At 44.9% G+C, this 16,365-nt stretch overlaps 1 protein-coding gene across 2 annotated transcripts in view; it reads left to right on the top strand.

The window, feature by feature from the left end:
- PRIM2 (DNA primase subunit 2) overlaps positions 1-15,831 on the top strand; it is a 297,272-nt gene extending 281,441 nt beyond the window's left edge. For both annotated transcript variants that reach the window (XM_068281428.1, XM_068281429.1), the window contains exon 14: positions 15,509-15,831. In XM_068281428.1, the coding sequence (XP_068137529.1) occupies positions 15,509-15,727 (219 nt within the window). In that variant the 3' untranslated portion in view covers positions 15,728-15,831. The remainder of the gene's footprint in view (positions 1-15,508) is intronic.
- Positions 15,832-16,365: the final 534 nt, after the last annotated feature.

Genomic DNA, 16,365 nt, shown 5'->3' on the forward strand with positions numbered 1-16,365 from the left:
CTGACAGGTGGGCTTTGGTAAAACACTGCACTTCTATCACAGCTGTGAAAATGTTTATGAATTAGCACGCAAAAGTCTAAAATACAGAATGCGGTATTTTCCCGACCAGATTTTTTTTTTACCGCACAGCCTTTTATGAATGATAGCCATTGTGATGGGAACATAATTTAAACAGTGTTATAACCGTGACAAACAGCCAAATAAAATATGTGGATTGTAATTACAGTAGCATGTATTATTTTAAAACTAATGGCTGAAACCTAAGAAATCATTTTTTCTATTTGTTTCCTATTATTCCCATTAAAATGCAACTAGAATAAAAATAATTCTTAGTAAAATGTACCACCCAAAAAATGCATAATTTGTGGCAAAAAAACAAGATATAGATCATTTTGTTGTCATAAGTAGTGATAAAGTTATTGGTGAATGAAAGAGGAGCGTTGATAGGTGGAAATTGCTCTGGTCCATGAGGGGAAAAACCCCTTAGTGGTGAACTCATTAAACTCTGGGTTAATACAAAGAAAAACCATACCCAACCACCTACCCACCCAATAAATAATGCATAAATGCGTTATATACAAGTAGCGGTACCCAATTTTTTTTTGCTCTCAGTGAGCAGTATTGCAGGCACAGAATGTTGGGGAGGCAGATGCACAGTGACTTGGATAAGCTCTGCTACATTGCACAATGCTGTGGATCTAGCACTGTGAGTTTGATTACAGGAGGGGAAGGCAGAATAAGTTAAATCAGTAAGCCAATTCCCTGGCATGTCCATGAGTAGACTAGCAGACGGACATTGGCCCTCTGCAAGGAGAAGAAGTTTAGACACAGAGCTGCATAGTATGGTTGTTCCATTTCATGGACTTGCCTTAAAAGTGAGTGACCACCTGTAGAGAGTAGATAAGGCACTGTATATAGGCAGACAGCTAAACACACCTGAAATACAGTACATGGAAATTTTTATTTTAAATTATTTTACATAATTCTGTCCAACTTAATCCAGTGATTCCTAAAATGCCAAACAGTGTAACCATATAAGATATCTTCACTTTATTTCTGGACACTTCATATATAAGTGACTAGTCCGAGCAGGTCAGCAGCACAGTGATGAGATATTAGTGCAGCTTTTCTTCCAAAAGGAACCTTATTCAGTTAAACTGACACAAATGTGCTGATTCTTCCTGTGATAAGGACCATGAAGTTCCATGCACTTATATTAACTGTGCAAAACCTGATATTAAAGCAAACCTCCCTTTAACACCCCCTCCCCCCCCCCCCAAAAAAAAAAAAGAATATAGAAAGAGAGATGCTAACCTAAGTAGAGGGATGCTCCAGTGACCAGTGACTCCTCTTCTGCACTCCCTTCTGTGTTTGGCAAGTTCTCGCTGGATATGTTCAGAAGGGCGCTGCACAGGAGCAGTGTGCTTGTGGATGGATTAACTACTTGCCAACCGCTCCACGCCAATTGGCGTGAACGCGGCGGCAGCTCCAGGGCCACTCCACGCTGATTGGCATGAATGGCCTGGAATAGGGAGTTCCACTCCACCTTCAGCCTCCCAGCAGCGATTGCCGCTCGCCACCTAATAAGTCTGTACAGCGCTGCGATCTAAGGTAGCGCTGTACTGGGGAAAGCCGTGTGGCATGGCTGTCCTCCTGGGCGACACAGAAGCGATCCGCGGTGATAGCCCGAAGCCTATCGCAGCCGATAGCTGTGATAGGCAGATGGGGGAGGGAGGGACTAATATTAAAATATTTTTTTTAAAAGGGAAATTTAGTAAAAATATTTATAAAAAATAAACACACCTGGGGGCGATCTGACCCAACCAACAGAAATCTCTGTTGGTGGGGAGAAAGGGGGGGGGGAGGAATCACTTGTATGCTGAGTTGTGCGGCCCTGCAGCGAGGCTTTAAAGCTGCAGTGGCCTATTTCTATAAAATGGCCTGGTCACTAGGGGGGTTTAACACCGCGGTCTTAAAGTGGTTAAAGTCAGTTCCGAGGCTACTGAAACAAGGCACTGCATGTGACAGCCTTCAGTTTCTAGTGCATGCCCCAACATTTTAGATCTTTCGGAATGCTTGTGTGGTGACAATTGCAGCTGTACTCAGTGGCGGCTCCAGGAATTTTTTTTAGGGGGTGCTATGCAGGTGCTGGACCAATTTCTGGGGGAGCTGACGTCGCGCGCCGCGGCAAAAAATGGGTGTGGCTACAACCTGCGGCGCGCTTCGCGCGCCGCGGCGAAGAAATGGGCGTGGTCATGACCGGATGAGGGCGGGGCTAACTGTAATTTAAAGTGAACCCAGGGTGAGAGTGATATGGTGGCTGCCATATTTATTTCCTTTTAAACAATTCTAGTTGCCTGGCAGCCCTGCTGATCTATTTGGCTGTAGTAGTGAACTGAATTACACCAGAAACAAGCATGCAGCTAATCTTGTCAGTTCTGACAATATTGTCAGAAACCCCTGACCTGCTGCATGCTTGTTCAGGGTCTATGGTTGAAAGAATTAGAGGCAGAGGACCAACACGGCAGCCAGGCAGCTGGTATTACTTAAAAGGAGATAAATATGGCAGCCTCAATATTATTCTCACCTCGGGTTCCCTTTAAAAGTGCAACGCAAAGACAGAGGGCCCAAGTTTTGGTGACCCTTTTCCCAGAAAATTCACATAATTGTGCAGGTTTTCTCAAGAAAATACACGTAATGTGAGCAGATTTTAACAAAAAACACGTCCAATGACCCCAATATGCACAATCGTTATCAGATATGGCTCCAATATGCACAATCGGTAGCAGATATGGTCCCAATATGCACAATCGTTATCAGATATGGCCCCAATATGCACAATCGTTATCAGATATGGCCCCAATATGCACAATCGTTATCAGATATGGCCCCAATATGCACAATCGTTATCAGATATGGCCCCAATATGCACAATCGTTATCAGATATGGCCCCAATATGCACAATCCGTAGCAGATATGACCCCAATATGCACAATCGGTAGCAGATATGACCCCAATATGCACAATCCGTAGCAGATATGACCCCAATATGCACAATCGGTAGCAGATATGACTCCAATATGCACAATCCGTAGCAGATATGACCCCAATATGCACAATCGGTAGCAGAAATATGACCCCAATATGCACAATCGGTAGCAGAAATGACCCCAATATGCACAATCGGTAGCAGAAATGACCCCAATATGCACAATCGGTAGCAGAAATGACCCCAATATGCACAATCGGTAGCAGAAATGACCCCAATATGCACAATCGGTAGCAGAAATGACCCCAATATGCACAATCGGTAGCAGAAATGACCCCAATATGCACAATCCGTAGCAGACATGACCCCAATATGCACAATCCGTAGCAGATATGACCCCAATATGCACAATCCGTAGCAGACATGACCCCAATATGCACAATCCGTAGCAGATATGACCCCAATATGCACAATCCGTAGCAGATATGACCCCAATATGCACAATCCGTAGCAGATATGGCCCCAATATGCACAATCAGCATCACCTGAAAAAGAAAAGAAAAACCCATTTACTCACCTACAGCCAGAAGACCTTCTTTCCCGACCTCCTGTCCCGACCTCCTTGTGGCGCGCAGCGCCCGCGCGCCCACGATCCTCTTCCTTCCCGACGTCACGACGAGACTTCCTGCCTGCATGCAGAGAGCAGGGCTACGGGAAAATGGCCGCCCGAAGCCATGCACTGCAGACTCGAAGTCTGCAGAACAGGGCTCCGGGCGGCCATCTTACCATAGCCCTGCCTGCTGCTCCGTGCTGCCGCTGTGTGAACTGACTTGGCGTCTTTTAGACGCCTGAAGTCAGTTCACTCCAGGGGGTGCTTTGGGGGTGCTTGGACAATTCTAGGGGGTGCTCGAGCACCCCCCTGGCGCCGCCCCTGGCTGTACTGTAGGTAAACTTAAATGTCACTTAAAGTTAGGTACTTAACTCAGTAGAGGGAAACCTCTGGATAGTCCAGAGTCTTCTTAACCACTTAACGACCACGGCCAGCCGATCGGCGGACCTAGGTGTTAAGTGGTTTTACATGGAAACGTGAACGAGCGGCCTTTGCATGTCAGTTCATGGAGGGCGTTTCCGTGAACTGCCTGCGAGCCTCCGATCGCGGCTCGCAGGCGAAATGTAAACACGTGGGGAAGAAATCCCCGCTGTTTACATCATACGGCGCTGCTGTGCAGCAGCGCCGTAAAGGATATCGGCGATCCCTGCCTCTGATTGGCCGGGGATCGCCGCATTCTAATAGGCTGAAGCCTATTAGAGGCGGCGCAGGACGGATCTCCGTCCTGCGCCGCCCATAGCCTGCGGGAGAGGGAGGGAAGGACGGGGAGGCTGGGAATCGCTGCGGAGGGGGGCTTTGAAGAGCCCCCCCCCCCCCCGCAAGGCACAAGTAGCCGGCAGCGATCAGACCCCCCCCAGCAGGACATCCCCCTAGTGGGGGAAATCTGATCGCCCTGGCTGATTCCTGATCTGTGCTGTGGACTGGAGAGCCCACGCAGCACAGATCTGCACCACATCCCCTGGTCCTTAAGTGGTTAACTATTATATATTTCTCTTCCCAACTGCAATATATCAGGATTCAGAGTTGGTACAGATTTTGCAGATTCTGACTTCAGGTAGCCAATAATTGCTTTCAACTGTTAATCCACAGCCCTGGGGTTGATATGCAGGCAACTGGGAGATACCTGACCTTCTTTCGGTTTTTTTCCACAGCACAAGCAGAGTCCAGTGGTTCTTATAAACTGTAAAAACCTAGTACTGATTTACATTTATGTAAAGTGCCATTGTGCTACATTTGGACAACCCCTGTGCACTTTGGCACTAGCTAAAATGATGTGCCATGTTCTATTCTCCAGTCTGGTTACTTTTCTGTAGTTATGTAAAACTGGTGATTTTTTTTTAGTGTTCGTTAGTCAGCAATAGTAAATGATGTATGTGTATGTATGTATGTATGTATGTATGTATATATATATATATATATATGTATATAGATATATATAGATATCTATCTCTCTATCTATCTCTCTATCTATCTCTATCTATCTCTCTATCTATCTCTCTATCTATCTCTCTATCTATCTATCTCTCTATCTATCTCTCTATCTATCTATCTATCTATCAGTAACCAAACAGGAGCAGTCTTGCATAAACAGTTGAAGAAAAAATAAAGCTTATCATGAATTTAGAATCTGTGTCCTCTAAATGTGAAACCGCATCATCCAGTTTCCATACACCGGTAACCGCAAAGCATTGTGGGTTGTAACATGAGCGGTTTCACTATCAGCTGGATTCTCCAAACCACTTATTAAACCCAAAAGATATTCCTAAGTGTTGCATTAGAGCATTAATTGTTCTAAAACCACATTTGCTCAGCCTGAAATGTGAGCTGTCTTGAAAGAAGGTCACAGTACATAAAATTTTGAGATTCTGAAACAAAGGAGAGATAACATCTATAACAAGCATTATTACTGAAACACACTGAGTCATTCTTGTAATACCGATATTAGAAAAGCCCAGAGTCTTTAATAAGGATCCTCTTTTTTTTTTTTTTGTTCTAGGAAAATGCAATATTGTGTACGTATGTTTAAATGTGCTCACTTTTAAATCAATTATTTTTATGTTTTGTTTCTTTTTAATTACTCTTGAATAAGACAATCTACTCTGCCTTTTAGGCCATTTTGAAAGCTTACCTCAAATGATTTGGGAAGGTTGTATAAACATGACCTTATTTGTAAGAATATGAACAAATATGCAAGTGGGTGGCAAATTATATTTCCATTGCAATCTGCAACCAGTTTCCCCTGGGCAACAGTGCTCTGTTTGATGTTTCTTTGCAGTGAGGTTATGCAGAACCTTCCACCTTCCCACAGAGGTATTTAGCTACACTCGAATCTATGCTATTCATTTTCAACACCTGTTACACAAGCAGTGTAAATGTTGCATGCTTTGCTAGGATTGTGGAAGATCCTGGGCACCAGAGTGGAGGTAACCATGTAAAGTGGCAAAAGAAAACAATATGGGCGTACCCATGGATTAGAAAGTGGGCAATCAGTAGATTTTAGTGCCTGGCAAGTAGGGATAGGCAATAGGTTACAGGTAGTAGAGTACAAGCAGTGACACAGTGTGTTGACAAGCTGTGGGTAGTGCATGACAAGCAATTGGAGATCGATAACTTGCAGGTCAAAGTAGCAGTGGATGCTACGTTTTACTGAGTGTGAAGCAGCAGTAGATGCCAAGTGGCACTGGCTGCCGAAGGACATAGGGTGCCAAGGTCTAGAGAGTACAAAAATGCAGTGAGTGCTAACTAGTACTCTGTACCTTGTTGCAGTGAGTGCCAAGAAGTACTGGTTGATAACCAGCCGTGGGTGCCAATTAGCAGGTAGTGCTGAGCAGTACTTAGTGCCAAGTTGCAGTGGGTGCTGAGCAATATTGGGTGTTGAGTTGCAGTGAGTGCAAAGCTGCTGGCGGTGCTGAACAGTGAATCAACAACACCACTTTTTTGCAGGCCAGTTGGTAAAGATAGGTATATATCTTGGGGAGCAACTTGCTCTCCTAACTACTCACAATGGGCCGCAAAACTTAAGTACTAGACTTAAACAACATGAAACAAAGATAGCTTCCAGAGGCCTCAAAGATCCATGAAAAAATATATAATGCTTTATTTTGGACATAACAAACACAGCAAACCATTTCTAAAAGTAAAACCACGGAGTCCCCCGGAGCACCCCAATCATCCTCACATTCCTTGTCCCAATCATACAGACCACGTTCTGATCCAATCACACCACAGCGCTGCAGCAGTTATCTACTAAGAGTTGGATCCAGTTGATCAATCAGATTGCGTCGCTGATCAATTTACGTTTTTCTTTGCTGTACTGCAACACTGCCAGGCAGCCAACTATGGAGCTTAAGTGCACTCAAAAACAAAAGGCCTGAGGTCAAGAGATACTTCCTCCACGTGCAACTATAAAAGTCAATGCCCCACAGTATTCACGTAGCTTGAATGTGGAGTAAAAGTTCATCCATAGTTGCTTATTAGCAGAAACCGTGCAAGCTGCACATATAGTTCATATAGACGCCACAGGGATCCACCCTCAGAGATGACATAACATAAGTAAGCAGATGATGTTTACCTTAGTTGGACGCTAGACCTGCAGGTCCCCCACACTCTGCGTGAACTGTTCACGAGGCGTCTCTCAGGTTCTGCTACTTACTTCCGCTGCAGCATAGTGCTTGTCAGTGTGTGTCCAGGCTGGGACTACGCGCGATCCACCCGCTTGTTGCGGCCAACCTTAAGCATCCGCATTACTGCAGGGATCCAGCGCGGGAGTAGTATTGTTGTGTTAAGTGATGACTGACGCCGTCCCACTTACATGTTTCGCCCAATGGGCTTCTTTAGAGTGACGTCAGGCGGTGCTGAACAGTGCTGTTGCCATGTTGGTGCAGGCATGGGGTAGTACTGGGTGCCATGTGATTGCTAGGTATGTGGATGTTCGGTGCAGCATGGGTGCAGGCTTTGGTAGGTACTGGGTGCCATTTGGATGGTGAGTGTGAGACATGAATGCCATGTGGGTAATGGGAGATGGGGAGATGGCTAGGAGGTGTACTGGGTGCTGTATGGCCATGGGTGCTGGGTGCAAGCAAGGGCTGGTACTAGATGCCATATAGGTGCTGGGTGAGGACTATGTGGGGGTGCTCATGTGAGTTTTATATGTGGGTGCTGGGTGCAAGCTAGGGGAGGAGTCAGGTGCCATGCAGGTGCTGGGTGAGGGCTCAGGGCCTTACTGGTTGCCTGGTGGATATTGGGTGAAGGAAAAGAGTTGTGCTGGGTGTGGGCTATATGGGTACTGGGTTTTATATAGGTTCTGGTTGAGGCCAGAGAGTCGTGTTGTTGTTATTATTATTTATTGCATTTATAAAGTGCCAGCATATTACGCAGCGCTGGACAATAAATGCATATGATACAAAGGATGACAGATGTAAAAAAGGGTATACAACATATGACAAAGCTTTACAAGGTAAACAGGGTACTAGATACTTGATCATGTGATTTTGGGCTGGTTAGATAGGCCCAGTTATTCAAGTACAGGCTGTCCTAGGAAAGGAGCACAAGATCATGTAGAATACACTAGGGAAGGGAGGACTCTGCCAAAGTCTTACAATCTTGAGGGTTGGGTGCCATGAAAGTGCTGGGTGAGGGCTAAGGGTGGTACTGGGTGCCATGTTGGTGCTGTGTGCCATGCAGGTAGTGGGCGAGGGCTAAGGGTTGTACTGGATGCCATGTGGGTACTGGGTGCTATATACAGTAGGTGCTGGGTGCCATTTGGGTGCAAGCTAGGAGAGGTATTGGGTGCCATGTATGTGCTGGGTGAGGGCTAAGGGTTGCACAGGGTGTCATGATTGCGCTGGATGCCATATAGGTGTTAGGTGAGGACTAAGGGTTGTACTGGGTACCATTTGGGTACTGGGTGCCACATGGGTGCTGGGTGTGGGCAATGCGTGTGCTGTGTGCAGGATATGAGGGTTCTTGGGGCCTTTTGGGTGTGGCCTATGGAAGGTGCTAGTTGCCATGTGGGTGGGGTTAGTGGGTACCTCCTACTTACATTGTTTCTGGTGCTAGTTGATAGCGGACAGCAAGCAGTCCCAGGGAATAGAGAAGCGTAGGATGGGATCTCTTCTTCTACTCATCTTCCCGACTGCCACTCTTCTCCCCCAACAACAACAAGCAGTGTGTGGTGCAGTTCAGGAGGAGGGGAGGGTCAACTGCTCCCACCTCTTTCTGATGGGTCCTCCCTCCTTACTGCATGATTGGTAAGCAGCAGGGAGGTAGAGCTAACCGGGAGGACGACTGAGGTATTGGCAGCATGGCAAAGAAAGAGAGGAGGATTCAGTGCACCCCGCGCCACCCACAAACAGCAGGTACACCATTGCAGCATCCCCATACGTTTGGGGCATTGCGGATAACACTATGACGTCTGAATCTAGGCACAAAACAAATGATTCTGGGCGCTCATTCCAAATTTATTCCCCTAGCAATGTTTGCATATGTATGTGGTAAGTAACACAATTTGCATAATTCTCTACTTTGTGTAAATTATAGGTAACGTAACGTGTGCCATCTACACGCATTAAGTTTACCGAGTTTTTGGGAATTGAGACCTAAGTGTGTTGCACCTTGACCATCCAGATACAGTTTAATTCTACTGGCTAAAATACATTTCTGGGGACAACACTGCAAAATCCATTCTTTGTACAAGATTGTTTAAAGGGTCTAAAGGTAGCCATACACTGGTCGATGTGCCATTAGATCGACCAGCTGACAGATCCCTATCTGATCGAATCTGATCAGAGAGGGATCGTATGGCTGCCTTTACTGCAAACAGATTGTGAATCGATTTCAGCCTGAAACCGATTCACCATCTGCTGAGCTGCTCCTGCCGCCTGTGCCCCCTCCCGTATACATTACCTGACGCTGGCTCCCGGGCATCTTCTCCGCATTGCACGGCTCTGTTCCGGATCCATTACGGCGCTTCCTGTGTTACTCCGTGACCAGGAAGTTCAAATAGAGCGCCCTCTATTAGAACTTCCTGGTCACTGCAGTGACACAGGAAGCGCCGGGATGGATGGAGCCAGAACAGAGCCGTGCAGCACGGAGAAGACGCCCGGGAGCCAGCCTCAGGTAATGTATACCTGATCGGATCGGCCGCCGCTAGCGACGCGCACTTTACCGGCGGGCGATCGAGGGTAATTTCCCGCACGGCGCGATCGACGGACCGATCCGATTCCGGGAGGGAATCGAAACGGCCGGGAATCGAGCCAGTGTATGGCTACCTTAAGGGTCTATTTAAAAAAAAAAACTGTTGAAGGGAAATTCCACTTTTATTTAGAACACATGGCACTAAAGTTGAAGACAGAAGATGAGTATCATTTAGGGATAGATTAGGAGAATCGGACCAAATGAGGTGGTTGATTTTTATTGTTAGTTATGTGTCACAATGAAATTAAAGGGGCACTATGGCGAAACATTGTAAAATTTAAAATGTGTGCAAACATATACAAATAGAAGTACATTTTTGCCGGAGTAAAATGAGCCATAAATTACTTTTCTCCTATGTTGCTGTCACTTACAGCGACAGGTTTTGGAGTAGTCCATCTCTTCATGGGGGATTCTCAGGGATTTATTTATTTTCAAAAGCACTTAGTGAATGGCAGTTGCACCGTCCAACTGCCCAAAAACTGTGTAGTGAGCAGGGAAGCTGGTTAGCATCATTATTTAAATTCTTTTTAGGGAATATCTTTATAAAAAATAAAAGCCTTGCTAAGAATCCCCTATGAAGAGATGGACTAGTCCAAAACCTGTTGCTTCTGTCAGATTTCTACTACCTACTGTAAGTGACAGCAACATAGAAGAAATGTAATGTAGGGCTCAATTTATTCTGGGAAAAAACGTACTTCCTATTTGTCTATGTTGGCACATATTTTAAATTTTACAATTTTTGTCAAGTTGGGGAGATGTTGGGGAGTTGTGGAGATGTTAGGTTTAGGCATAAGAAAGCGTTGACTTGGGGTACCTTGGGGTTTAGGCAAAAGGCAGAAGTTAACACTGGGAGGAAAGTAAAAAGCAATGAGATGGGAGAGACATATGGAAGCTGGCACATGTATTACTTTTGTAAACAAAGCATTTTGTCTGGCTGTCCTGCTAATCCTCCACCTCAAATACTTTAGCCATAGACCCTGAAGAAGCATATCAGATGTTTCTGACAAAAATCTAATAGGATTAGCTGCATGCTTGTTTTTAAGTGTGTGATTCAGACACTGAACTGGTATTGTTTAAAAGGAAATAAATATTGCATCCTGCATATGTCTCTCTCCTCATGTTCCTTTTAAAGTTATGAGTCAGGTAGGGTTTAATGAGATTGGTCAGGTTAAGATTAGGCGGTTAACATTAGGGCTATACATCAGGGAGGAATGAGGTTTAGGTAATCCACAGGAGACAAGTACTGACCTTCACCAAAAATAGTGTCACAGAACTGATGTAGTGGAGTATGGCCAGGGCTGGATTTACTATAAGGCATTGCAGGCACGTGCCTACAGGCACCTGATGATGGAAGGGCGGCTCACTTCCCTCACTGAATGTTTTTCGCCCTCCCTCCCTATAGAAAGTCCTGATAAGAGCCTAAATTACGGTTTACTCACCCTGCTCTCTGCATTCCACTGACGAGATCTCCCGTCAGGGGCACCTCTGGCTACTTAATATTGAGGTTCCTCTAGCTACCCAATACTTGGGGCACCTGTAGCTACTTACTATTGAGGATACTTCTAGCCACCTAATACTAGAGGGCATCTGTAGCTACCGATTACGGGCTAGTAAAGTAAGGGAGAAGTGACAGCTGGGACAGCCAGCACACTTGCGGTACCATTCTGCTGGTGTTTGAAAGTTCACGGAGGGTGAAGTCTAGGGTACCAGGACATCTGTGCCTATAGGCTCCTGTGAGGTAAATCCGGGCCATTTTTTTCCCAAAATGGCGGAATCTGACTGAAAGGAATCGATTAGGTGACTATTTTTTTTTCGATTCATTTCCGATCGATCGCGTTGACTCCATCGAAATTTGCCATCGACTTCTTTATAATGCATCTGATTCATGCCAGATTCATGTTCGATCGAGTATGCAAAAGCTGGGGGGAGTTGCTAAATGGGTGGGGTTAACTACAGGGGCACGTTCGTGTTAGCCGCAATGCGTCATTTTGGACGTGCTAAACCCCATTGACTTAATAGGGCTTAGCGCGTCAAAAACAACGCACCACGCGGTAATGCATACGCATGCAAAATTTTGCGTGCGCTACAAACGCTAAGCGCAACGGCGTCAGTTTGCTAGTGCATACTGCTTTGCAAATCAGGCCCAATGTTATGAGTACTACTTGTGTGCAGTGCAGGACAGCTGTTTAGGCAGTGGTTCACATTTTCTCTGACAATAGAAACACAGACACCACAGCTCTGCACTTAAAAATCCCATATGGCTGCTCCCCTCCCCTCAGCACATCCATGCCCCTCTGGCCATGTCAATCAAGGAATGATCCTAATCTGGGAACACACCCCCCCGCTATCGAACGCTCGTACACTGATCGATCGAAATGTAAAAAAAAACAACAATCGATGACCTACAGATTGAATCAAATTTCCCGCACGGTACGGTTGACTGATCGACCCTTATCAGTTTGGAATCGATCGAAAAGACCAGTATAAGGCAACCGATTTTAGTTTACAAAAAGCCTTTATTAGAATAAACAAAGTCATCAACAGAGCACAGTATACACAATATAAGACTTTTGAAATAGCAGAATTATATGCAGCAGTTACTTACAATATGATAAGATGACAATAGAACAGTAAAACAAATAAACATTTAACAATTTTGCTCCATAGTACAAAAAGGCACATATTAAATAAGACATTGCCGGAAAATTGGCACAAAATGCAGTACATATAAAATCAAGCAGGAGAAGAATTGGACTTATATTCCAACCAGGCAGACCACCTTTTTTGAAAGTTATAATAAGAAGAGGAGATAACACTAGGCAATCTATCAGATTCTATAAGAAGATCCAATCTTTCTTTAAATAATGAAAAAAATATAGTATGTTGCTTCCAATTATATGCGATAACCCATTGGCCGGCTAATAGGCAAGCACTATAGAATCGTCTGAAAGTCTTAGGGATAGTAGGGGCATTAGCATATAACAAAGCTTGGGCCGGGGAGCTAGAAACCGTTATTTGAGTAATATTGTGAGACAAGGCCCAAATTTCAGCCCAAAAGGATTGAGCGACCGTACAATCCCAAAAAATGTGAGTTAATGTACCCATACCCCCACAACCCCTAAAACACAGTGGAGAATGAGTGGGGAAGATCTTATGGCGTTTAACTGATGTATTGTACCATCTCATCATCAATTTAAAAGCCGTTTCCCTTAAGCAGAGGGATGGAGAGGATTTTAATATTCTGTCATAAATGAGCATCCATTGGTTTTCAGTAAGAGTAATCCCCATTTCCCCCTCCCAATCCAATATATATTTGGTTTTGGCTTCAATACCAGTTGTGATCAAATCCTCATAAATAGAGTAGAGGAGTCCCTTACTTAGGGTATCCCCTCTACATAATCTATCATAAAGTGACGGGGGGGTCAACCCTTTTGCCAAGGCTCCTTGAACGCAAAAAATGCCTAATCTGCAGGTAATGAAAAAATTCCGATCTAGGAACATCCTTGGTAAATCTAAGCTGTTCAAAGGAAACCAAAATATCTGAGATCCAAATTTTTTTTGGCATAATGCATACCATTATCTTCCCACCATTTAAATGAGCCTGGGTTATCAAAGGCTGGGGGGAAATCCGGATTACCAGTTAAAGGGATAGTTGAGATTCCTGGAGGGGACTGCCCAAACCTACGCCACCATAAAGATATCCCATGGGAAACAACTTTATTATACTTTAAAAGGTGTTTAGAAAGGTTTTTACTAGAGGGTAATAAAGAATGAAAGTTATAAGGGCCAATAGCATCTCTCTCAAAAGCTACCCAAAGAGGAGGTTCCAATGTGGAATACCAACCGCCCAACTGAGCGAACTATGAGGCAAGGTAATAGGACCAGAGGTCAGGTAAACCCATCCCTCCCAAATGCTTAGGCCTTTGCAAAGATTTACGGCTAACTCGAGGGGGTCGCCTATCCCAAGAGATCTGCCCCTGGATTAAATTTAAAAGGGATCTAGAAACCGGTATTGGGATTGCTCGAAAAAAAAAAAGAGCCTTGAAAAAAGGGTCATTTTATAGGCACACATGCGACCAGACCAAGAGATTTTGCATGCAAGCCAGTCTTTCAGGTTGCTTAGAACCGACGTAAACAAAGAAGGAAAATTATATTTAAATAAGGCCTCGTATGTGGAAGTTAGTTTTATACCCAAATGGGGGATAAAATCTAGGGACCAATCAAAAGGAAAATTAGCCTGGTAGACCTTATAAACAGCTGGAGGAAAGTTAATTGGCATAGCTTTAGATTTATGAGGGCTAATTTTCAAACCTGAAAGACCAGCAAATTCATCTAATAGATTAAGCAAGTTAGGCATGGAAGTGAGAGGTTGAATGATAAACATAAGAGAGTCAACGGCATACATAATTGTTTTATAGGGCGATGAACCTTTTTCATAACCTTTAATATTCGAATTTGACTTAATGGCGCATGCTAAATGTTCCATCATAAGAGAAAAAATTAAAGGGGAGAGGGGACATCCCTGACGGGTGCCCCTTTGCATAGTTATAGAGGAAGAGTTGGCACCTGGGATCCTAATTATTGTTTCTGGAAAACGATAAAGAGCTTGGATCGTACTTAATATCGTATCTGGAATACTGAAATGGTGCAACGTAGTGTTCATATAAGGCCAGAGCACAGAGTCAAACGCTTTGACCAGGTCGAGACTCAATAAAACAAGGCAACCGATTTTGTACCGATTCGATTAGTATATCGGATCGATCAGTCAAATCGAGCACAGAATCGGCAAGTGTATGGCTAGCTTAACCACTTGAGGACCCACCCTTTACCCCCCCTTAAGGACCAGCGCTGTCTTAGCTGATCTGTGCTGGGTGGGCTCTGCAGCCCCCAGCACAGATCAGCGTGCAGGCAGAGCGACCAGATCGCCCCCCTTTTTTCCCCACTAGGGGGATGATGTGCTGGGGGGGTCTGATCGCTCCTGTCTGCCGGGTGTTGCGGGGGGGGCACCTCAAAGCCCCCCTCCGCGGCGAAATCCTCCCCCTCCCTCTCCTACCTGGCCCCCCCTGGAGATCCGGGCTGCACAGGACGCTATCTGTCCTGTGCAGCCAGTGACAGGCTGTCTCCTGTCACATGGCGGCGATCCCCGGCCGCTGATTGGCCGGGGATCGCCGATCTGCCTTACGGCGCTGCTGCGCAGCAGCGCCGTACAATGTAAACAAAGCGGATTATTTCTGCTTGTGTTTACATTTAGCCTGCGAGCCGCCATCGGCGGCCCGCAGGCTATTCACGGAGCCCCCCGCCGTGAATTGACAGGAAGCAGCCGCTCGCGCGAGCGGCTGCTTCCTTATTAATCAGCCTGCAGCTGGCGACGCAATACTGCATCGCTGGTCCTGCAGCTGCCACTTTGCCGACGCACGGTATAAGCATGCGGTCGGCAAGTGGTTAAGAGCTGTAAAATGTGTTATGACAAGTCTAAATTGTCCTAATGGGGTCAAATGAGTCTTCACATCCCTAGCATTTTCAAGCAGGTGAGGCTTCATGTAAAACAAAAACAAAAAAACACACTGTATGTAAACATTTCATGCTGCAACGTTTGCTTTGTGTGGACATATTAATGCAGTTTTCATTTGTAATTGCAGAAGTGTTTCTGCTTGAATATTGCATGAGATGTTTTGTAATCACCTGTAATCTTATGATTTTTTTTCCCATATAGGTTGATGATTGTGGCTTTTCCCTGAATCATCCTAATCACTACTTTATGGAAAGTCAGAAGCTGCTTTCTGGTGGCCGGGAACTAAAGAAAGAGCAGACAGCCGTGGAAAGTTCTCCAGCTAACCTCTCAAGTCAGATAGCCTCCAGTTCCTCAGGTTCACAGATGAACACACAGTCAGATGATATGGAAGACCTAGAACAGTTTTTTAATGAATATTGAGCTGTTTGTATATGTGACTTGATTTTTAAGTGTTTGTATCCACAGTTTCTGTGACATAAATCCACTATGGTTCTTTCACAAAGCAATAAAAAGCTATGAAGTTGTGCAGAGTGCTGTAATTCATAGAAATCAATCAGCCTTACGTTTTAGAAGTTCAGAGCTGCTACAACAGGGAAAAGCTAATTCATTGCCATGTTTGAAACATTTTGTTCTGTCCATTATATGACTAAGGAGACCCAGACCTTGAATGGTACTGCATGCGGGCACTAAGTAAAAGTTGCATTAACTTAAGATTTATTTGAGCTCCCAGGATTGTGTTTTATGAAAAATAAATATTGATCTGCAGGTCCCATTTATTCAAGCTACTCCATTATTTTCTGTACTAGCAAATATTGTTACCATTGGCCACAGCACTAGTCAGAGATTGGAAACGGTTAACACAGGCAGACACTGGGGGATTGGAAGATGGGTGGGTGGCTGTTAGGCTCCCTGCACACTGTATGCGATTGATTTTTAATCGTTTTTTACATGCCATTCCAATTTTCGATTTTTAATTGTTACTGAATGCTGCGTTTTTATGTTGATAGCATTCAGGGAGAATCGGATTTTGAAAATCGGAATCGCAAATCGGATTTGCA

Source organism: Hyperolius riggenbachi, chromosome 4, assembly GCF_040937935.1.
Source record: "Hyperolius riggenbachi isolate aHypRig1 chromosome 4, aHypRig1.pri, whole genome shotgun sequence".
Lineage (NCBI taxonomy): Eukaryota > Metazoa > Chordata > Amphibia > Anura > Hyperoliidae > Hyperolius > Hyperolius riggenbachi.